The sequence below is a fragment of the Oxyura jamaicensis genome, chromosome 5 (genome assembly GCF_011077185.1).
Source record: "Oxyura jamaicensis isolate SHBP4307 breed ruddy duck chromosome 5, BPBGC_Ojam_1.0, whole genome shotgun sequence".
Taxonomy (NCBI): domain Eukaryota; kingdom Metazoa; phylum Chordata; class Aves; order Anseriformes; family Anatidae; genus Oxyura; species Oxyura jamaicensis.
In genome coordinates, this window is record NC_048897.1 from 26,630,310 (window position 1) to 26,653,035 (window position 22,726).

At 56.8% G+C, this 22,726-nt stretch overlaps 2 protein-coding genes across 4 annotated transcripts in view; both read right to left on the minus strand.

The window, feature by feature from the left end:
• MOB2 (MOB kinase activator 2) overlaps window positions 1-11,070 on the minus strand; it is a 128,527-nt gene extending 117,457 nt beyond the window's left edge. Inside the window, exon 1 of the mRNA XM_035327442.1 lies at window positions 11,046-11,070. The gene's annotated coding sequence lies outside the window, so the exon portion shown is untranslated. The remainder of the gene's footprint in view (window positions 1-11,045) is intronic.
• DUSP8 (dual specificity phosphatase 8) overlaps window positions 10,209-22,726 on the minus strand; it is a 35,317-nt gene continuing 22,799 nt past the window's right edge. For 2 of the 3 annotated variants that reach the window (XM_035327434.1, XM_035327435.1), the window contains exons 4-7: window positions 14,243-14,409; window positions 12,205-12,364; window positions 11,893-12,016; window positions 10,209-11,485 (exon numbers count right to left, since the gene is read on the minus strand). In XM_035327434.1, the coding sequence (XP_035183325.1) occupies window positions 10,390-11,485; window positions 11,893-12,016; window positions 12,205-12,364; window positions 14,243-14,409 (1,547 nt within the window). In that variant the 3' untranslated portion in view covers window positions 10,209-10,389. Of the gene's footprint in view, window positions 11,486-11,892; window positions 12,017-12,204; window positions 12,365-14,242; window positions 14,410-20,218; window positions 20,785-22,726 lie in introns of those variants that run through there. The other variant, XM_035327436.1, reaches the window with a different exon arrangement.

The window sequence follows — 22,726 nt, forward strand, 5'->3', positions numbered from 1 at the left end:
GGCCAGGTGCTGCCAGACGCGCAGCTGAGCGGCTGTCAGGGGTGGAGCAGATGAAAGCACGGAGGTTAGGTGAGCGAGATGACTCCTTGCAGTTCCCTGGGTTATCTTGCAGGCTGCCTCCCTTTCAATCCACTCTGATATAAAATCATAAAATCAGTTAGGTTGGAAAAGACCTTCGAGATCACCGAGTCCAACCATCAGCCTGCCCTGATGAGTTCCACGCCTAAATCATGTCCCTTAGGGCCACATTCACGCCTCTTAAATACCTCTGTCTCTTAAATAGCTCTTAAAACACCCCATTAAATAACCAAAAGGAGGAGATTTCCCATGCCATTAGAGGTTGTTCTGCTACCTAAGAGATCTCAGTGCTGATTCCTGGCTGCCTGGCTTTGGAAGGGTGCAAGGCACTGGGGGAAGCAGCTTTTCCCTCCCCTCACAGCACCCAGGGCTGAACCCACTGTTCCCCGGGGTCACACCGCAGCAAGAGGCAGCGCTTTGACTTTGTGATGGACTTGAAGCTGAAGCCAAGCCTTGAAGCCAGGTCTGTGGGTGCTGAAGGATGCAGCATTATGGCTCACACCATAAATGTTGGGCTGAGCCTGGGAGGACTGCTGAGCTCCTGGGGCTTGGATCTGGAAGGCAACGAGGACCCTCCATCCCACGGGGACAATGAAGGGGACAGGATGGGACGCATGCACAGTGAGGCACTGAGCAGCACTCCTGGAGGATCCGAAATGAGGGTGAACTTCCTTTCCCATCAACTGGTGTTGCACAGACAAAATTTTGGTGGTTTGACGAGCCCTGAGAGCTGTCAGGAGCTGCCACTAGAGGCTGCTCGCAGGCTGGTCCCTGCCAGGTCTGCGGGGCTCTGCAGGGTGAGGACGCAGCTCTTGGCACGGCTGGGACCCCGCTCGGAGCCCAGCTTTGAGGCAGGTGCTGGGGAAAGTTGTCCCGGAGGGCCCTGGGGTCATGCTTCCCTCTGTCCCATGTCCCCAGCTGCTGGGGTTGGTACTGCAGAGCTGGGGACACCAGGGCACAAGCCCCCAGCTCTCCCGTGCAGGGCTTTGTGGGGTAGCTAGCTCATTTTGGATGGATGGATGGATGGATGGATGGATGGATGGATGGGTGGATGGATGGATGGAAGGAGGGAGGGAGGGAGGGAGAAGCTACCCCCACATTAGCAGCACAGGATCAGGCCCTTAGCATCTGTGTAGAGGGCAGGGCTGTGAGGAGAGATAGCCCATCCTAAATCCAGCCTGCTTGCACAGGCCCACCTGGCAGAGGGATGCTGGGGACCACAAACTCCACCCAACAGGGCTGCATGGAGCCATAGGGCTGTAGCTGGGGCAGATCTCAGCACTTCTCTCCCACCTGTGGATTAAAGCAGCCTCTTTCTTCACCACCCTGTGCCACCACCTCCCTGCCATCAGCATGTGGGGGCCACAAAGTGCTCACCCGGTCCGGTTCACCCCTTTATCCCCTGGCCTGTGGTGCACCTTGCTGTGCTGCTGCCTGTTCCCGTGCGGGTAGATCTGTTTGCATGAGATGGGTGTGCACGAGTGTGCATGTCGGTGCCTGTTTTCTCAGTGAGGTAATCCTCCAAAGCGGAGTGACCCGGGGAGATAATGTCAGCCCATTACGCACGCCGAGGAGCCAGTGGGTGCCCCGGCGGTGGGAGGGGGGAAGAGCAAGGCTGTGAAGCAACAAGGTAGGGAGAGGGCTAGAGCCTGGAGGAGAGAAAAAAAGGGGGGGGGGAGACTGGGGGGGTGAAACAGCGGCAGGAGAAGAAAATGATGGCCATCACGTCACGACAGGCGCACGCCAGCCGGGCAGGATGCAGCTCTGTTCCCAGCACAGCTGGCTGTGACTCAGAGAGCGCCTCGGGGGAGCAAACCAGATGGGGAAGATGGTGTCTTTTTTGGTTCTGGTCACTGCAGCCACTTTTTGAAGTGGAGGAAGCCTGTTGTAATTTGCCAAGGTGTTCTGCAGACACCACAGCATCCCCTGGGCAGTGAGGCGGAGAGGAGGGAGGGTTGTAATTAGCAGGGGCTGTGGCAGGATGGGAACATCCAAGGGTCTGGCTGGATTTGGGCACGGCCAGCTCCATGCCAGCATTCAGCGTGGATGCCCCAAAATGCAATTTTTGGGAGGCATTTTCTCTTGCCCATGCAGCTTCCCCCTGGCAGGGCACTGAGCAGGAGCAACACTGTGGGGCCATCAGCGTGGGAGTGTGATAAATGGGGGTTGCAGCGTTTGGGATCGGGGCAAACATATTTAGCGGTAAATCCATGGCAGGGTAATGACCTCTCTTTGCAGAAGACAGCTTGATTAAAAAGAAATAAATAAAGCATCTTTACAGGAGGGGTGAGCGAGAGACACAAACCCCATCCTTGGGGCGATGCAGACAGATGAGTAATGGGGCCCTTTGAATAAGTGCCTGCCCGGCCAGCTCTGAGTCACTGAGCAAACAGCACCAGCCTGGAGCCAGCAGCAGGGCTATTCTTAGCCGCTCGCCTGTCAGGAGCTGCTGCTGAGGGAGAAGAGGCAGGTTAGGGGGTGTCAGTGGAAGGAGGAGGGGTGAAACCATTTGCTTTCCAGCTAAAAAGCACCCAGGGCCAGCCCTCTTGCTTGTTTATGGCAACCCAACCTGGAGACAGCAAATGCGGGGATGAAGATGCTACCACACTCTGATGGAGTTTCTCAAGGGGAAATGAAGCACCCAGGGCTCTGATAGCTCCTCGGTCACACACATATGCCCAGAGGGACCTGCAGGTTGGCAGGGCACAGCTGAAGGAGGAGAGGAATGCGTGGTGGGCGCCCATCGCGCCTCCCACCCTGCTGCAGGTCGAGTCCCGGGGCTGGTGGGCAGCACGGCCGAGCAGTGTCCCCCCCGCTCCACAGAGCATCCCCCTAGCCACCCACCCAGCTCCCTGGTCCCAGGCTGAGCCTCCCCAAAGTGACCTTCTCAGGGCTCTCTGCCATCCCTGCCGCAGCCGGGGTTGCATCAGCGGTGGAGACGCGGCGGAGGGCACAACCCGCTGCCAGGTGCCGCCGAGACCCGGGCTCGGCTGCACTTGGGCTCCTGCTAAATAAAGGCCATCCAGTCATACTGGCTCGAGCTCCTGGCTCAGCCCAGAAGCCTGGAAAACTAAATGACATCATCTGGGTACCGCTGACAGACGGTATTTCCACTCAGACACCGAGCACGGGGCTCTCAGCCAAAGAGAAGAGCGTGGCTGGGGAGCAAAATGAAGGCATTGAAAAACATCTCCAGTTTTGGGGAGCCCCCCGTTACTGCAGAGCCACTAGTGAAAGGGGCATCCCCTCCTCTCTGCCATGCCACCTGTGTCCATAACATGGCCCCTCCAAATGGTAGGGCCATCCCTCGTGCCGGGGTGCCTTCTGCTTGGTTTGTGGTGGGAGGCACCTTGCACCCCTCTCCTGGTCAGGCTGGTGTTCACCAGGACACTGCCCCAAGCTGCCTGGCTCTGCTGTCCACCTCAAAGCTGTCCCCAAGCTTGTCTTGCCTCCTCTCCCCCTGTCTGCCTGCAAGGCACCCTCGTAGGGTAATGTCCATCACTTGGGTGCCCACCTCCACCCTCACCTGGGGCTCCCCAACCAAACCCAAGCCCTCTGCACCCAGCAGCAACCCCGGCAGCATCTCAGCTCCATCAGGGTTAAAACCAGGCGGCGTGGTGCATTGTGAGTGTTATCTGCATCTGCTGCCCCTGAGAGCAGGGGATCTCACCGCCTCGTGCCGTGGCACTGTGGAAGGCAAGCAGCCATACAAAGCATCTCTCTGGCATCCTGCAGGAGAGGACCTGCAAGGGGACCAGGACCCTTTGACAGGACGGGATTAGGGGCCGGGACTTCCCCCAGGCAGTCTACCTTCTTGTGTGGCCTTTGGCAAATAGCCTGCCGTCTTTGCTCCAGGTTTCCTATTTGCAAAAGCTGGGTTGAGTGTGATCCTCCTCTGATTTGCAGAGCAATCTGGGACTGGTAGAGCCGATCCTCATCTGCAGGGGTACATGGGAAAGGAAAAATCAAGCCCAATAACAATAATTACTTTTCTCCTTCCCATGGGTGTTGTAAGGATTAGCAAAACTTGCTCTAAGTGCTAAGCATTATTAATGTCTTGGATTGCTCCAGGAGCAAATGTGGCTTTCCAGGGAGTGATGTTTTTTTCCCCTTTGCTGGCATGAGGCTGTAAGGGAATCATCGCAGCCCAAGGTAAGTGCCATCCTTCTGCTGCTGGGGCACGGTCTGCAGCGCAAGAGCAGTCCTCACATCTGAGGTCCTGAGTCCCCCCAGGAGGGAAAAACACCTTGTGGTTCAGCCCCAGCAAACACCCCGCTAACCCCAGCGCTACGGGAAGGGCTAAAGGGTTCGCTGCACCTTCTGCTGCCACACTGGGGACATCCAGGCTGTGGGGACCTTTGGAGACAGGGCTGGCTTTGGGTGACCCCTTCTCCCCACGCTGACTCAGCCGTGCCCCCGCGGTGGGTGGCCGCAGCCCCGGGTGGGACACAGCGAAGGTAGAGGCAGCGCTGGCTGGCGAGCTTTCAAAGAGGCCACAAGCTAAATAAATAGTCGGCAGCCCTATTTCAGTGGCTGCTATATTTAGTGCAAGGAACATTTATTTATAGGCTTGGCAGCCATTCCGAGTCAATAAAAGCCCGAGAGCTGGAAAAAGGACGTTCCTGGGTTTCTCGTTGCAGTAATGGTTTGTGCTGTGCAAACCGCGAGGAGGGGCAGGGGGAGGAAAGTGCTCGGCGGCTGCAGCGGGGTGAGGGGAGCGGGTTCGTAGGAGGCAAGGGGATCTACCTGGGGTGCAGCCTCAGCATCTGCTGGGGGCTGGGTATCCCCTCCGTGCTCAATAATAATAATAATCGTGTAGCTCGATGAGTGACGCAGCTTTCTGGAGCCAGCGCTGCGGGGAGCCTGCTCACGGCTTCGCCTCCCTCCAAGGTAAACTCCTGGCAGGGGACACGAGGAAACATTCCTGTGAGCCTCTGCTGAAATGGTGCTGCTGGCCTGGTGGGAACCACAGACCATTATACACCCCCAGCCTGGTTGTTCGCCTGTCTGTGGGTCCACGAATGCCCCAATTTGTTTTTATCCCCCTGCTCGCTCAGCCGTGACACTTATTTCTGCTTCAAATTAATCCAGCTCCAGCCATGGGGTCCTATAAATACATGTGGGTCTGGCTGTGTGTCCAACTCTCTACCAGGTCTGGTGGATGCAGCCAAAAATCGGTTGCCCTCCCCAAAACAGGACCCTCCAACCCAATCCCCAAAAGCCCCCCCAAAAATCAAGGCCAACACCAGCTGTTAAAACACCTATTTGGGTATTTATTACAACACGCCGTTCCAAAATACAAAAAGAAAGGGAAAGAAAAGAGAGGGTAGAAAAGCCCTGCTGCTAGCAGCTGCTGGAAATAAATAAAATAAAAGAGGGGGCAGGGACCGGGTGTCTCTCTGGGTCCAAGGGGGCAGAACAGAGCTGCCTGCAGTCATACTGACAGTGACAGAGGGAACATGGTGTGGCCGGTGGCCAGAGCATCTCTTCCCTGCTCAGGACCCCCGCGGTGGATGCAGACCCCATCCCCATGCTGTGCTCTCTGGGGAAGGGCCCGATCCTGCGGGGATGCTGGCGGGAGCTAAGCCTGAGGGGCACCTGCCCACTCCCTTCCCGTCCACCCCGAGCACGGTGAGGTAGGAAGGGTGATGCCGGAGTGGGACCCCAGGGGTTCCCCATGGGATCCGGAGAGTGGGGTGAGACCTGAGCTGCGGCACGGTCTTGGAGCAGCCCCAGGAATGAGTCCAGCACGGGGTGATGGGAAGGAGCCCAGCCCACGACGAGGCGAAGTCACGACGGAGGCAGCAGACGGTGTCTGGGCTCCTGGGGAAGGGCAGCGTTAAGCCCCTGGCATCAGGCTGACCCTCCCAGGGTGCATGGTGCAGGGCGTTTCACACCGTGGTGCAGACAGGGTTCCTCTTCCCATCCCTTCATGTCTGCTCCTGGCACAATATTCCCCTTCCAGTCACCCCAAAACCTCTGAGCTGTGTATGGATGGGGATAAAAAAACAAGGACTGGGCTCTGCCTGCTTGCAGAACCCTGGTTTATCAGTCCCAGGCAGAGGGAGGCCACTTGAGACAGAAAAACCCAGGGCACCTTGCTGGGACAGAGCACCAGGGCTGAGCGGGGCGAGCGGGGGCTTGGCAAACCCTCTGACCACCCCACACCTCTCTGGGTAAAGCTGCAGCCTCGAGGTGCAGCCAGAGAAGAAGGCGAGAGGACCACAAGCTGGAGGGAGCTGCCTTGGTGAGCCAGATGCTCCTTGAAGCTAACACACAAACTGTTTCACCATGTAGCTCCCTGTCCTCGGTGCCGGTGGGTTCCTGCCCCTTGCAGACAGGCAGCAGAGTGGGGGAGAGGAGCCGCGGGAGGGAAGGGAAGAGCTAAGAGAATGGGTCTGCCCTGGGTTTGGGTGTCTGTATGCTCTCGGGACACGTCCCCCTCCGACAAGGGTCTGTCGGGGCAGCGTTTTTCTCCTCTGGCTCGGGAGCAGAGAGAAGGTGTGATGGGGCCTTGCGTTTATTCACAACAGAGAAACAAGGAGCAACATACAAAGAGTAAGAAGCAAAAAAGTACAGAATCATAACCGTAATAATCATAATAATAATCATAAATACTCAAATCTATCATTCATAGATTGCAATGACAACACTGATAGCTTATTATCATTAGTATTAAGAGTGGGAGGGGGAACAGGACAGTGGGAGGGGGTTCTGAGGGGCACAGTCTCCTAAGGGGCAGACATAACAGGGATGAAGGTCCAAAGAAACAAAGAGAAGGGCTGGGAAGGCAGCAGGGGCTGGGGACACTGCTGCCGAGGCTAGGGACGAGCCTGCTCCAACCCAAGCCTCTGGCTCGGTGTTGCCGACCTGGTCTCTGCCCTCCCTCCAGCTGCGCTCAGCCTCTGAGCTGCGGTGGGAAGGGTCCTGCCATGGGGCTCAGCCCCAGGGGCAGGCTGGGGCTGGAGGGAAGGGCGCCATGTCCCTCCTAGACTAAAGGAAAGCTGGGGGTTGGTCTGGAGGGACCTTTCCTCTCCTCTGCCCTCACTCCTGCCACCACAAAGGCATCCACCCTCATCGGATCGGGGTAGAGAGCCCGTAAAAAGGCTTGGCCACGAGATGACGGGGAGGGCGACCAGCCCGCACATCCGTCCTCACTGTAACTCTCTGGTTCATGGACGAAGTGGTCCATCAGGCAGAGCCTGATTTAAAAAAACACTGAAGTTAATTGCAAGCCCCTTGGTGACCCTCATGGCTTTGGGTCAGCACTGGCACTAGATGATCAGGCAGACCTGCCTCATCAAGGGGTGTTTTCTGGATGCAGCCTTAAAATATTGCACATGAGAGGACTTCTGGCGCACACACCCAGCATCAAGGGGAAGAATGAATATGAAGTACGTCAAAGGAAGGCTGCAGAGGTGGGTGGTGAATGTCTCCTGGCAGCTATGATCTATCTATGAGTCTTAAAAGGTTTCTCTGTGCTCTGGTTTCAGAGGAGAGAGCAGCCCACAGTGCCTAAAGCCTCGAGCACAGCTGAGGAGCATCCAGGGGCATGGCAGGGTGGAGATGACAAATCACAAACCACATATCTGCTTTTTTGCAGACATTTAGTGTCTCATCTACAACACTCTCCCCTTCCTCCTTGACTTAGTCCAGCTGCTTTTTTACTCCTGTACAACACCACATCTGATAACAGGATGAGTTATACGAGCCCTTGCTGCTGCCTCCTGTCATCCTCCCACCTGGCTGTGCCAACCTGTTTTTCCTATTAAACCACTTGAGAAGTCCCTGACTCCTCCCTTCACTGGCCAAAGCTCCACCTAATGCATTCCTGCCAACAATTTGTCTGACCTGAGCTGGTACCAACCCGCGAGGACCACAGGATGGGCAGGAACTGGGTGATGCAGAGCAACGAGCAATATCCCCGCTTTGCTCAGGAAGAGGTGCCACCACCCAGGGCAGCAGGAGGCGATGGGCAGAGAATTACTTCCTCTACCTTTTGTGGCCAGGAGGGAGAAATTTTTCAAGTTCCAATGAGAACATAGCACAAATGACGGGCAGAAAGGGTAGATTGTAAATGAAGTTGATGAGGTTGTCGTCAGGATGAGGCTGGCAGAGCAGGCAACAACTAGCAGGGTGTGAGGGGCTGAAAACTAGGCAGGCGAAGGCTGAAAAGCCCTGGTGCTACTTTTCCAACATCATCACTCTCTCAAACCGTCAGGTTAATTTGTGGCCACACGGCCGGGAGGAGGAACGCTCTTTCTACCTACTCCAAGGTTCAGGTCGGCAAGACTGAGCTGGTTTGAGGCATTTGCTGGAGGAAATGATGGAAGTTGGTGTGCTCTCAAGGGACCTCGGGGGACCAGGCAGGAGCACATGGGGACTCCCCAGCACGGCCCCATTGAAAAAACAGGAAAAATAAAGTCAAGCCGATGACAGCAAGGAGCCTCCAGGGAGGCTCGCCTCGGCTGTGGGCATGCACATGGAGGCAGAGGAGTTTGGGGAGCAGGCAGCTGGAGCGAGCTGCCCCTCCACACATCATCGCAGCCCCTCGTGCCTCTGGGCTGCGTTCACTTTTAAACCTGAGATTGCTTGTTTTTGTCACGTGTAGCTTGATCTAGAGAGAGAAACGAACAACAAGAGGAGGAACGAGGGGAAGGGAGAAAAAAAACTGTGCGGATCCAGAAAAGAAAAATTGCTCAAAGGATGACATAGGACACGGACACGCACGAACGGAGACCCCTGAGGTATTAGCTTTGCAAACTAGCGCGAGACAAGGGAGAAAGCAAAGACAGCCACAGGGAGAGATGTGCTTTGCAGCAGAGGCAGCTCAGTGCCTACAGCTCCAGAAAGCAGCTTCTCAGCAAGCCTGAAGTCGGCCTTTGGAGGGGCAAGGGCTTGGCTCCCCATGGGTATGGGCAGCTGGGAAAGGGGGGAAGCACCCGCAAACATATTCCCCAAGAAAAACTCAGCCCAGGAGTTTCAGGGCTTTGGGACAGCAGGCAAAACACCCCCACCATGAAATCCCAACCATAAGCCACTTCCCCTCCTGATGCTATGGCAGCATTGGATGCCTTCCCCTTCCCCGCGCATCCCCAAGGATGCCCAGTGCCCTTCCCTCCATTTTGGGTGACTCCCTCCTCTTCCTCTCCTGCCAGGAAGGGCAGCCCAGGGGAGGGAAGGGGGTGGCAGCTGGAATGGGGACAATGGCCAGGATGGGAACGATGTCTAGGATGGGAAGGATGGACAGGATGGGGAGAAGCAAACAGGGACTAAGGAGAAGGGAAGAAGCGGCAGCAGCTTCCAAAAAGGGAAGTTTTCTGGCTCAGTTTGTGTTGCAAGAAGATTTTACGGCTTGCTTGTTCACGTGTTTGTTTCTAGAAAAAGTGCTCCGAAGAGTTTCCTGTCCCCTTTTCGCTGCACCCGGAGGGAATGGGGGAAAATCTTTGTTGTCGACATGAGCTATAGAAGGAGCCACAGGCCTCAGATATTGCTTAGAAACTCGTATTTCAGATTTAAATACCATACACAGTAAAAATAGAGCTGAAAGTACCGCCCCACATTGTCTGCAAATCATTGCCAGAATGAAACAGCTTCAATAAATTAAAAACAAAACAAAAAATTGAAATATTATTTACGTCTCAATAAAAATTGCAGTAAAACCATTTACCTTTTTTTTTTTCTTTGTGTGTGTGTGTGTGTTTTCTTTATATTATATATAATATATATTTATATATGTATAGGGCTGCTCTAGTGCAGCATCTTTAGGATACTCAGCCAGAGAAACACGGGGGCGCATGCTTAGTGCACCGGGGTGCAGGGAGGGGATGGCTGGGGTGCCCCTTCCCCACCTTGACGGAGCGGTGCTGTGCCCTGTCCCCATGGGACCACATCCCCCCCCCCCAAGTCAGGAGCAGGTTCTGCTCACCCTCCTGACCCCAAATTGTAATTCCTGACCCTTCCCTCTTGAATTTTACACCCCAAATTTGAGCATGGGGCTCTGAGGGCTACTCTCCTGTCACCGCTCCATGTGCAAAAGCCCAGGGTGATGTCCCCAAGGTCTGGGGCATGGGAGAGGGACCAGGATGGGCACGGGGGGGGGGGGGGGGGGGGGGGGGGGAGAACGGACACTAAGCATTCACCATGATGTTTCCTGACTGTGGATTAATTCCTCTTTGCTTTCATTTTGGCATGTGCGCTCCCGAAAATGCACACACGGGTATAAATACTCCCCACCCGCCCTCCCCACGTCTCTCCCCATCTTAAATATCCCCCCTCCCCCCGCTGCTCTCCAAGCGCCTGCGATGGGTGTCAGGACACCTCGATGATCTCCATGCTGCCCGAAAAGCTCGACTGTTTGCCTATTTTGCCCAGCTCTTCCCGGGACCTGCCCTCGGACATGGTCTCCTCGAACTCCATCTGGCAGCTCCTCCTCTTGAACTGCTTCTCGGCGCCGGCCTCCTCGTGCCAGCTGTGCCTCCCGTCCCGCGCCTCTGCCCGCTGCTTGTCCCTCAGTCTGATCTCGCAGCCCCCTGGCACCCCGTTGCACCCGAAGGGGGGATATGGGCTGGCGCTGGTGAACAACGTCCCACCGCTGGTGCTACCGCCGCCACCGCCGCCGCCACCGCCGGCTGAGTCCGTGCCAAAGTACCAGCCTCCCTCGGAGGACGGGGTGCTGGGGGACTCCAGGTGGACGCCCCCCCAGGAGCCGTTGGAGGATGGTGGTGGGCCGGGAAGGCAGAGCCTCGGCGGCTGCTGGAGGCTGTCCTCCGTCCCGGGGCTTTTCCGGGCTGTACCAACGTTGAGGCTGAGCCCGTGGGCTGGCGAGCCCGCCGCGTGCCGGTGTTTGCGCCGCTGCCTCACCTTGGCCTCCAGCAGGAGGTCGGGCCCGCTGGGCCGGTCGGGGCTGTCGGGCACTGGGGAGAACTGGCCGTTTGGCCCCGAGGGGCTGTCCAGCTTGCAGAGCTTGGGGGCCTCCCCGGTGCTGGGAGGGCCCGGGGGGTCCTGCCGCAGGCCAGGGGAGTAGGCAGATTTGATGTCCAGGGAGAAGGAGCGTTTCAGGCGGTTGGTGTCCTGGATGCGCTCCGAGGAGAGGTGCAAGCCATTGAGTCCTTGCTGCAGCGCCGTGGGTGACAAGATCTTGGGAGGCCCACCTTGCCTCTCGGGGTCACTGGGGGGGGGTGCGGAGGTTGTGCTTCTCGGTGCCTCCTCGACCTTCTCTGAGGTAGACGGTGCGGGGTGCCTGCCTCCCTCAGACACCTCGGCTGGGTCCTGTGGGGTCTCTCCCTCACCTCGGTCGCCCTGGGCTTTCAGGGCCTTGAGGAGCTTAAGGCTCCTCTCGTACTCCAGGAGCTGGCCCAGGAAGTTGAAGTTGGGTGAGATCGACGGGCGGCGGTCCTTAACGAACCTGCCAAGAGGTGCAGACAACCCTGGTTGGTGTTTGGGGGGGGTCCGTGGGTCACCCCTACCCTCTCGGTCTCTTTGGGGCATCATCCAGGACCTTCTACCAGACCCCCCCCCTGAAGAAAGGAGTTTTGGGGAACCTTTACCCCTTGGGCTTCGGGATGGTCTAGGGTAAAGCTGGCACTGCTCAGACTCTGGGGTTTTACTCCTCCCCACCTCATTTTACTGTTCCCAACCTTCCTCTGTGCATGCACTATGTGAAGGGAGGGCTTGGTTTGGTTTCACCAGGATTCAGCCAAGGCAAGACAAAACTTCAGGGAGCTCCCACCCCCTCCTGGGCTGAGATGGCTTTCCTTCCCTGGGCTGAAGCACGCCAGCACAACCCCTCCCCGTCCTCCAGGGAACTCTCACCTGTAAGCATCGTCTGACGACATACCCATGGTCTTCATGATGTAGGCGATGGCAATGGTGGCTGACCGGGAGATCCCTGCCAAGCAGTGCACAATCACCTGGCAGCTCGACACCTTGGCCTTGTCTGGAGCAGGGCAGAGGAAACAGAGTTGTTGATGTGGTGAGCAAAATGGCTCTAGCCTCTCTTCCCAGCCCTCAGCCCCCAGTGTGTGAAAGGGTAAGGGTCCTTGAGACCCTTGGAGGAGGCCAGAAGAAAAGTCCAGGTTTTGAGGGCCAACTGAAGGGTCTGTAAGCATTATAATGAAAGCTCACCAATGAATTCAATGGATTTGTCCAGCCAGGGAAGCAGCTTCTCACAGTAGTTGTCATTGACAGGAATGCGCATGAAGTGACTATCACAGATGAAGTCTGGCTTGGGACAGGAGTTGCTGGCGTTGAGGACATAGCTTATCCCGTTCTGCGTCATCAGGTCCTGGTGGGAAAGAGGGGATTGAAAAATTGGCTGAGTTCAGCTGCCACAGAGTGCTGCAGACCTGTCTCTCCACACACTCCCTGCTGTTACCCATCCCAATATTTTTCCCTTGTGTCTCCTGCTGCTTCTTGGCCTAGCTGAAGCTACCATCAGCCCGTTGATGCTACCTGGCTGATGCTCAGCACAGACTGGCTAAGAAGGATGTGCCCATTTAGATGACATGTTTGAAACTCAGTAGGTCTTTACTTTGGCCCATTGTCATGACCAAAGACTCTTGGAAGAGGGTCCTGGAGGGGAAAGCCCAAGCACCCCAGTATGAGAGGAAGAATGGGAAAATGTAAGAAAGAAAACCAATTAAAACTTTCACTGAAAGCTCAGAAAGTATCAGTTCAGAGAGAGAGGAGGCACCTCACCAGTGGAGTGGGGTGAGTTATCGGTAGCACCCTATGTTAACAAATGGTGACCCATTTCTTTGTTCTCGACCCATACAGAAACACAGCAGGAGTTCTCAAAGGTTTGCTAGATGTTCACAGTTCTTCACTAATTCGTACTGAATTCAGCTCAGAAGAGGCTCACATAAACCACTGACTTCAGGCTCTAGCCACCGATAACTCAGAACACACGCTCTTCTCTGGTTCACAAGAGGAACTGACTCTTCCTTTTTTCTGACTCTGGAGTGAATCTGGACCCGTTTTCTGTGACTTTTCTGCTTCAACCACTCAACAGTCACCATCACTGCCCTTGTTTCTGACACAATAAAGTACCATGGCACAGGGGAGATGTTAGATAATGAAGATCAGAAAAAAATTGCAAGGAAGGAGTGACCCATGGACTACCCCTCAGGGAACTGGCTTCTTCCACCCCTCAGGGAACTGGGGTGTTGCATCCACACCAAACTCTGTTCCTTCCCTCCTGGGGCAAAGCCATCTTTGCCTGTATGTGTTGCTGTCAGAAAATTCATGGCTGTCCTTCCCCTTCCCATGAGATCACTTATCATCTGTATAAACAAGGGCAGGTTGCACATAAAAATGGAGAACATCTGTGCCATCTGCCTGCCCTGCACTACTTCAGGGAAGACCCAGAATTAAACAGGAGGAGGAAAGAAATATGGGGATAAAGGAGTCCTTCCACATGTCAGGGGAGTGTGTGGAGCTGCCACCTGGGACCTCTGCCTTGCGACATGCTGAAGAGAAGTGTCGCCCGTGTCACCATCTGCACCTGACCTTGCTCTGCTGCCTACTGACGGAGCATCTTCTGGCCACCTCACTGCCATGCTGGCAGAAAACACGGCTCCAAAGGATGAACAGAACCCTCTGAGGAGTTGGGGAGGAAAGGAAACCATCAATTTTCTTGCCTGACGTTGGCTCCTCAGGACATTTTGGCTGCGGCTCTCTGGTGGCCAGTCCCTGCCCACCCCAGCTCGTGGCAGGGCCATTCCCAGCAGGCTCTGAAGAGCTCAACCTTAGCTTGATGGAGCCAGCCCAGCTCCCAGGCTCACATTCTTGGCATTTTTCTCTTTCATTTCCTTCTGTTCCCTGTATATGATTTCTCTCTCCCTCCTTTCTCTTTCCACGCCCCTCCATTGCCCTGGTCCCTCTCCCTGCTCTTGCCTGGGGTGAGGGTGCCTGCCTGGCTCCCTCCTGCCTGCAGTAGGTGCCCAGTGGCATTTTAACTATGATTTCCCCTTTCTTCTCACAGTTATTATTTTTCCTCTAAACAAAATTCCTTTCCTGCCATGCCATCACAGTGCTGCCCTTCCAGCACTGTTAAAAGGGCAGCATCCCTCTGTTCTCCACTCTCCCCATGGCCAAACGATGCCCACTTTTCAGTCCCTGAACAGAGCCTTCTCCCAGACGTGTCCCCTCAGTGGGGCTGTACCTTGTTCAGGACGTCCTTCTGGGAGCCCAGGTAGAGATGCGGCAGGATGCGTGTGGGGCCGACGTTGGCCACGGGCAAGCACGGCTGGGAGATGCTCATCGGCAGGATGGCAGCGGGCTTCCCCTCGCAGAGCCCCGGGAAGCAGGATGAGAAAGTGGCAAAGCCTCCTGCAGAGAAAACGGGGACATTGAGCTCACAGCAGCCAGGCTTGGACCATCAGGACCTGCATCCAGAGGGCTGGGGATGAAATGGTGATAATCCCTGACAATGAGAGCAGAGCTTTGCAGAGCAAAAAGCCAACAACCATCATTACCCTGGGGACTCCACCACTTTGCGAGGCACTCCGTTCCAAATGCTTGGCCACCCTCTCCATGAAGAATTTCTTCCTCATGCCCCACCAAAACCTCCCCTGGTGCAACTTGAGGCTGTCTTGTACCACCTCTGGCTCTTCACGACTTAATCCAGACAAATGACAAGGACAGAAAGTCCTTGAGGACAACGAGGATCACTTTTGGATAGCAAAACCCACCGGGGCAGGATGACTTGTTGAGCTTGCGCTGATCAAGCCCACGCCTGGGACTTCTGAGCAGACCACCACATGGGGACCTGCAGGCCACTGCACTCGAGCTGGGAACATCACCCTCACGCAATCTGGCAGTGACACTGCTCACAGATTTCCTGCCTTTCTAATGGCCAAATGCTGGCCTGCTTTGCACAGTGGCGCTAATTAGAAAAGGAAGCCTGAAAAAATGGAGAGGGGGACGCGGTGTAGGTTCTGCCAGAAGGGGAGAAATTTAATTTCTCTTGAACAGATTTCCTTGCCATTTTTCACAGTCTGACCTTACTGAACGTGACAGCAAGCCTCACACAAGGTACTGCACCAAGCAGTGGGTGGCAGCTTGGTGCAATGGAGAGCACCTGGGTTGTATCAGCCCAGGCAGCCTCCCCAGAGGTTTTCCCTGTCATGCAGGTGAGCAGATGCAGCTTGACACAGGCCAGAGAAGACTCTGGGGTTTGACTGCCTTCAACTGTTATAGGGACCTGGACACCTCCATGAGATCCTTCTAAAAGTCCCAGCCTCAGGATCCAGCACATCCCTGCCCATCTCTGCAGCTGAACGAGACCTTTAATCGAGCCTTCACTAATGACCTTTCCATTCAAGTCTCTCCCCTTGGAGAAAGGGGAACCTTAGCACACTCAGTTTACCTTCTCCAGGCCCTTGCAGCATTTCTGCTGATCCTCCTGGGGCACCTCCCTGGCTGCTGCTGTGGCACCCAGACTCGGGCAGGGTATGACTGGCCCTGCAGACAACTGCCACATCTGGGAGGTGAAGGTGATGGAAAGGCCAGAGCAGTGCACAAAATCATGCTCACACTGCCCTCCATCACCATCTCTTTGCATCTTGCAAGCCACAGCCTCCTCCAGGGGAGCAGCTCCTGTGTCAGCCCCAGGAGAAGATGTCCTCCAACCAACCTCTTCCTCCCTCGCTTATGTCTTCCTGGTGGCTAACACCAGCCGCAGCATCCAAACCTGGCCCAGCCAGGTGGCAAAGAGTTAAAGCACCTTATCATCTTCTCCAGCACTTCCTTTTTCCCTGGCTCCCTCTGAAATGACATCACCTCTCAACTGGGGCATTAAATCAGAGCAAAGGAAGGAGGCCCAGCGCAGGTGCAGCGCAGCTCCGGTTACCACTCGCCCCTGTGCCGTGTCCCCGTGGCCAAGGAGAGTCAGTCACCACCCCACACACATTTGGGTGCCACCCCTGGCTCAAGCTGCCACACGTGGGGCTGCTGGGGCAGACCGCAGGATGGGGAAGCAGGGGCAGAAAGGTTTGCATGGTGGGGAAGGGGTCTGATGGGGTGCATGTTTGACTTGCACACAATGTGAAGGGTTTGGAAAAAAAATCCAACATGCTCATGGGGAGTGGGGTGCACGTACAGCCTGAGAGCGGTGCCTCCTCTGTTCCCCAGCCTCTCACCCTCATTTATACCCATCAAGAGCCGCCCGGGGCTGCCTACGGCTTCAAATCCCTCTTCCAAAGCCGGGAGTGGGATGACCTCATAGCTGCAGCAGGCCAGGACATGCTGCTGCTCGCCGGCGTCGCCGTCTCCTCCTCGCCCGCCTCTGCCTGGGGAAGCACCAGCAGGAGCACAGGGGACTCACTGGCCCCATGCAAAACTCCCTGGGCTGTGCCCCCGTCCCTCCTGTCCTCATTTCCCCCACGCTCACCACCCTGCTGCTGGCAGCTGCTTGGGGGAAACCCTAGAGTCGGGCACCCGCCGCCAGTCCGACCTCACCGTGGTGCTCACCCCACCCGCTCCGGCTGCTCCGGCATGCCTCGCATTTTTAGAAAGCGAAGCAGCTCTCCCAAACAGTCCCAAAGGCGGTGAGTGTCCCTGGCAGGGCTCCCACCGATACCTGGGCTTTCCCCTCTGTACCCTGGGCCACGGCCTTGTTCAGAGAGAGCAGCAGTGCCCAGCGGTCTTCCTTTCTCTGGGCACATTGGGAATTAGGCTCAGGAAGGACTTCTAGAGGTGAAGTGGGTGCTTAAGGGTCTCCAGTACCTTCCTGATGCTCCCCTCCAGCCTGGCTTGCTGGTGAGGAGCTGCTCCCAGTGCAGCATGGACACACAGGCTGCTGGTGGCTCCTCAGGGCTTTCAAAACCATTCCCAGCAATAAACAGTGTTTTCTTGGCAAAACTCGGCATTTCTGTGTCTCCTACAGTCACCTGTGTCAGATGGAGGTGAGGGAGGGGGACAATAGGACAAGTAGGAGATGTCTGGGTGCAGATGCTCCTGCTGGAGATGAAGGAAGGAGCCAAAAAACAGCATTATGTGGGTGCTGGGGAAGGCTGGGGGATGAAAACAAACCCCCAAATTTTGGGGGCTCATTCAGCAAAGCTCCTGGAGAAATAACCCTTAGCAGCATCACCCTGAGCCTTGCTCTGCTCAGCCCTGGGGATGAGGTGGCCCTTGGTGGCAAAAAGAGGAGAAGGAAAACCCCATCTTCCCACTTCCATCCTCCTCTTCACCAGGCTCCCCCTAGAGCATGTCAGTGATGAATGGATTTTTTGGGGACCTGCCTAGGACATGGAAGGTGACCAGAAGGTGGGAGAGACACCGGGGACCCCTCCGCTGCTTTGGCTGTCACCTGATGGTCTCTGGGGACATGTTATGCTCATGTTATGGGCAACGCCACAGACATTGCCCCTCACCTGCAGGTCCCCAGCCCCACGGAGTGTCCCCAGCCCCACAAGTCTCCTCAATACCCCTCAGAGAGCAAGCTCTGCATGTGCAGTGCCCCACCGAGCTGCTGGGACATGTCCTTGCCACCAGCCTCCCGTGCGCACAGCCAGCCTGAAGGCTCCCCATAAGGAAGGGGGAGAGGTGACACGCCACCCCACTGTGCCACCAGCCTTCATCAGCAAGGAGGAGGGAAGCAGGAACAGCCAGAGCCACAAACCCCATTAATGAGGTGCTTTATAGCCCACCCTTGTTGCTCCCGCAATGGGTGTTAAGAAGCTGCACGGGGCTTCCTGGGCAGGTGCTGGAGCTTTCTCAGCAGCCTGGCACAGCCCCAAGAGCCTGCCAGCTAAAAGCCCAGCAAGCCCGGGGATGCTGCCATCCCTGTGCTAGAGCCCCCCCGCCCCAGCTTGTCCCCCTTAAACCTCCTGAGAGGAGGCTGAGAGAGGCTGGCCTCTGCCCGGCTCTCATTAAAATGCCTGCGGTGGCTGGCAGCCGCTGCCAGGGCGGCACGTGGCGAGGGGCAGCGGGCACGCGAGCCAGCACGCGTCTCGGCTGCTCCAGCAGCGCCGGCTCCCCCCCGGCCGTGCTGGCTCGGCAGCTGGGCTGCTGAGCTGCTGAGCAGCCCCAGGGGTGGGCAGGGGCCTTCAGGAGAGTGTTTCCAAGAACTGGGGGCATTATAGATTTCTGGAGCGACACGGAGGTGGCTGCTCTCCTCCATGGTTTTTGTTCAGCTGCAGTGACTGCTCCCAAAGGTGAGGACGTGTGCCTAAAGTGATGCATTAACGTACCTCGCTGGACCGAGGCATGGCAGGGGATGATGAGGACTGAGGGGGGGGGGGGGGGAATGCAAAACCCCAGCCGTCAACCGTGTTGTGCCCGGCATCTTGGCGGCAGGTTAAATGGACGGAAGGGTGGTGGAGGGGCCAGGCACGGCACACGTCATCCCCAGAGCTGCTGGGAAAATCCCTCTCTGCAAAACGCCGGCTCCCTGCCTCTCGTGCTGGGTGGGAGCCTGCTCACGCCGGCGGCATGATGCAACGCTGCTTACTGTCACCCTTACTCACTGCACTCCAGGAAGTTCCTGGGGTTTCTCAGAGCTTCCTGATGCTTAGGAAATGCTGAGATTTCCCCCTGCCTTCCCCTTGCTGTTTCCCCCACCGGCGATGCCCAGTGCAGTCCGGTGAAATCCCGGTTTTCTGCAGCCTGGCCAACTCGCCCTCTCCTGGCTGATGCTCTCCTGGCTGCAGCAAGGGATAAACTGCCTCCCTGTTACACCCTCCATCAGTGCAAAGCAGGCTTTCTGCACTAATCACTGCTAAGCCAAATCCCGCAACGTCCCCCAAGGTCTACCCCAGGCAGCCATGAGCATGGGCCCTCTCCAGCTTTTTCTGCTCCCACCCATCTCCATGCAATGGAGGGAGACATCCCCTGCCCATCCATCTCCCTGCTCACACTGCATCCCCCTGCTTCCCCCTCTACATCCTGCTCAGCCTTTGTGCCTGGGCTCTGCTTTCACCCTTCCTTCATTTGGCACCGAATTTCATCACCCCCACTGCCAGCTCCTTCTTTCTTTTTCCTTTTTTTTTTTTTTCCCCCCAGCGGTTGGGATGAGAGAGCCGATGAATCAGCCCTGTTCCTGATTCTCGTGAATTCCCCATTTCCCGAAGCGTCACCCCCAGCAGCTTTGGGGTGACCTCACCGACCGGTCCCAGACCCCCACCCTGCCCGCTCCCACTGCCTGTCCCTCTCCCTGCTCCCAAACGAGCAGAGAACTTCCTTAAAAAAAAAAAAAAAAAAAAAAAAAGGAAAAATGGCAGAAAGGCAGAAAGGAAGCCCTCCACCCACACAAACACAGACACGCTCCCAGAGCTGCTGGGCTTGATTTTCCTCCGGTGACTGTGTCTGCTTTGGACCAGCCTTACTCGTTCTAAGTAAAGGAAAATGTGTCATTTCCAGGAGTGACTTATTACTAATGACACCATCACTGGGTTATGTGGTTCGTGCCACAAAAACCTGTCAAGCACTTTTAGCAGGCTCCCATTTTAAGTGGTGATGGAGGGGAAGTTTCTTGATTCAACCATTCGGTAATCTAGGTCATCCCAGGCTCGGCGTATTTTTAAGCTGCTCCAGTTAATATCTCCTTCCTCCGCTTGCCCTTCACCCTGGCACTGCAAAACGCCGCCGAGCCCGTCTCTGAACGCAATCCCTCTGCAGCCGGGCATGCAGCAATCGTGCTAGTGAAGCGAAATGGCTCCGTCGGGCAGCTGCAGCGCCGCAGCGCTGTTTTATTCAATTGCTCCTCGCACACCTCTCTGCCCTCGCCCATCCTCGTCCCCGCACCGGTGCCCTCCTCCGGGGATGAGGATGCAGCACCCTCGGTGAGCCCTGCCGGGGAGGTGCCGCGGGACAGAGCCTGCCCCGGTGCCCGCGGAGCAGCACCGCACAGCGCCCGGACGCGGCACCCGCATCCTGCTCGCCTCCAGCTGCCTCCCAAATGGCTCCTGCCCATCGCCCGTGGCTGGAAGTGCGTGCTCTCGCCCCCTCTGAACGCTCGCCGATCGCCTCCATCTCCCTGCTCGCCGGCCGCCTGCTCCCTTTGTATGGCCAGCCATCGCGCTCCGCTCCCCGTCGGCCGCTCTCCGTCCCCCAGGCGAAGCGGGGACAGGCTGTGTGTCCCCCCTCTTCCCCCTCCGTCCCCATCGGAAGGAAAGGAGCCGGCCGGCTGACAAACCTCGCATGTCCCTGCTCTCCTTCATCCTCCGCACCCTTATTTTCAGCTTCATCTGCCCCTCGTGCATGTCTGTCCAGAACTGGTCCTCGGCCGGGGCGAGCATTACGTCCACAGGCATCCAGGCAGCTGGGCTGCGGCTCGCGGGGGCACCTCTCGCCCTAGCAAAACAACAGCTGGCGGGCAAAAAAAACCCTGAAGCCACCTCGCCAAAAAAGCAGCCCCCGCAGCAAAGCACCGAAAGCCTCCCCCCTGCGCCAGCTTTCGGGAAAAAAACAAAAAAACAACAACAAAAAAAAAACAACAACACACAAATACACACAAAAAACTAAAAAGATGGGAGCGGGGCTGGGGGGGGGGACGGCTTTGCCCCTTCCCCTGCCTGCTCTGCGCTGGCTCCCTGCGCGTGCGGCTCCCGCTCCAGCCTGAATGAGCTCAGCACATGAGCAGCAGCCCTGCTGATCCATCCACCACGGCGGCTCATAGCTAACGGGTCAGGCATGCAACCGCATTCCTTACTCAGCACACAGACACGCAGGATAACTCAGGGGCTGCGCGCCTGACATATGCTTCGCTCGCTGCTTAAAGGCGCAACAGCTCTTTTCCCTCCCGCCCTGGCCGGTGGAAAGGCTGATGGAGAGGATGCGGCCACGCTTCCCCCCCCTCCCGCCCCCAGCTGCTGCCGGAGGACCCGCGCGTCCCGCTGGATTCGGTCCCGCCGGGTTAATTTGGGGACAGGGGGTTGGAGGGAGGAGGCGCTGGGGCTGGTGACAAAAGGGACGTGCTGACGGGGTGGCTGTGCTGCCCCTCAGCATCCCTGCGGAACCCCACAGGTGATGGGCAGCCCATGGCTGTGTCCCTTCCCTGTGCTGCAGGCATAACGTGGTCCCATGGGGGCGGTCAGCTCTGAGCCCCGACACAAGGAAGGGAAATGCTCCCACCTCTGTACCAAGGGGGAAACTGAGGCAGAAAGGTTAAAACTATTTCTCCGGTGTATACCAGGAGATGGTGCAGGACACAGCCTGGGACCTGACCGTCCCATCCCTATCCTCAGACCTTGGTGGTGTCTCCACCAAGCATGGCACCCACGGTGGACACCAGTCCTGAAGTGATCTCAAACAGCTGGAGACCCTTGAGCCTCAACAACTGGAGGGGAAGGTTCCTGTGATGGGCTGCTCATGGCTCCATCGCACCCAGACTTATCTTCCTGGTCCTGGAGGAGCAAGAGCATGGGCTGGAGGAGATGCATCCTCCCGTCCAAAAGTACAAGAGGAGGCATTTATGAATGGCCTTCCCCAGTCACACTGGGGTCTGTCCCTGCATGGCGACTTCAGAAGCAGGTGAGGGCTGGTGAGTGCTCTGCTCTGCACGTGTACGGGGGGGGAGAATTACTTACACCCCCTATTCCCACCTGTGGGACCCCTTAATATGTCTCCATGCTGCTCCTTGCAAGTTTATGGGTCTGAGCCCAAGCCCCCAGAAAATCATTCAGGATTATAGTAAGCGGAGGAGGCGGAGGGGCATGCATTGTGCCTTTGAAAATCTGCAGCTTTACGGGCTGAAAAAGCCCAGGCTGAGCCATATGTGAGTGACTTCAGTGTTTTTCCTTTGAATGACATCACATGAGATGAGGTCATCGGCATTAACTAAGAGCTCTCCCCTCCCCCCCGCCCGCCTTCCCACCCTGTGTGGAGCCAGCCTCCTAACGAGCCAGCCTCCTAACGAGCCTTGTTGTTGTAACAAATACGGTTTGATGATTATCAGATGTGGGGCAGAGGTTGGGGAAAATTCGAAGCATGCTCCAGCGGGACTGGGAGAGAGGGGAGCCGCATTCCCCCCCAAAGCAACACGGGGTGAGCGGCTCCTGCCGCAGCTCCCCTGGGTGTGCAAGGTGCCACCGCTCTCAGTGGTGGCCCCACGTTTGCCACCCCTGTCCTTGCAGTGGAGGATGCAGAGGGCAATGTGAGATGCTGGTGGGCACCGTGTATGGCTGACAGTGCTGGAGATGCCTTTGCTACTGCTGGGCCACAGCAGTGGAGGCATTTCTGTCACCATCACCATCTCCATAGCCAACTCCATCGCCATCTCCACCACCATCTCCATCGCCATGTCCATCACCTACTCCATTACCATCTCCACTGGCACCTCCATGCCGGCAGTTTGGCTGTGACCCATTGCTTTTGGAGCTCTTCTGGGGTGGAAACCATCAGCAGACCATGGGGGGGGGGAGGGGTGATGCAGGAAGCAGGTGGTGAAATTGGGAGTGTTGTCTTCAACCTGACCCCCCAGCAGCCCACAGGCTTGTATCTGCCTTCTCTCAGTCCCGTCTGGTTGCTGGTGGGGACTGACTCAGGCTTGCAGAAGCCCAAGGCACAAGTTATTTTGGTACAGGCAGATGCCTTCAGGTTGTGTTTGGACCCAGTTTTCTGCACAGAGCTGCTGGGAGCCCCAGACAGGGAGCTGAGCATGGCACCTCCAGGAGGAGGTGGTCAACCACCTGGAGATGCCACC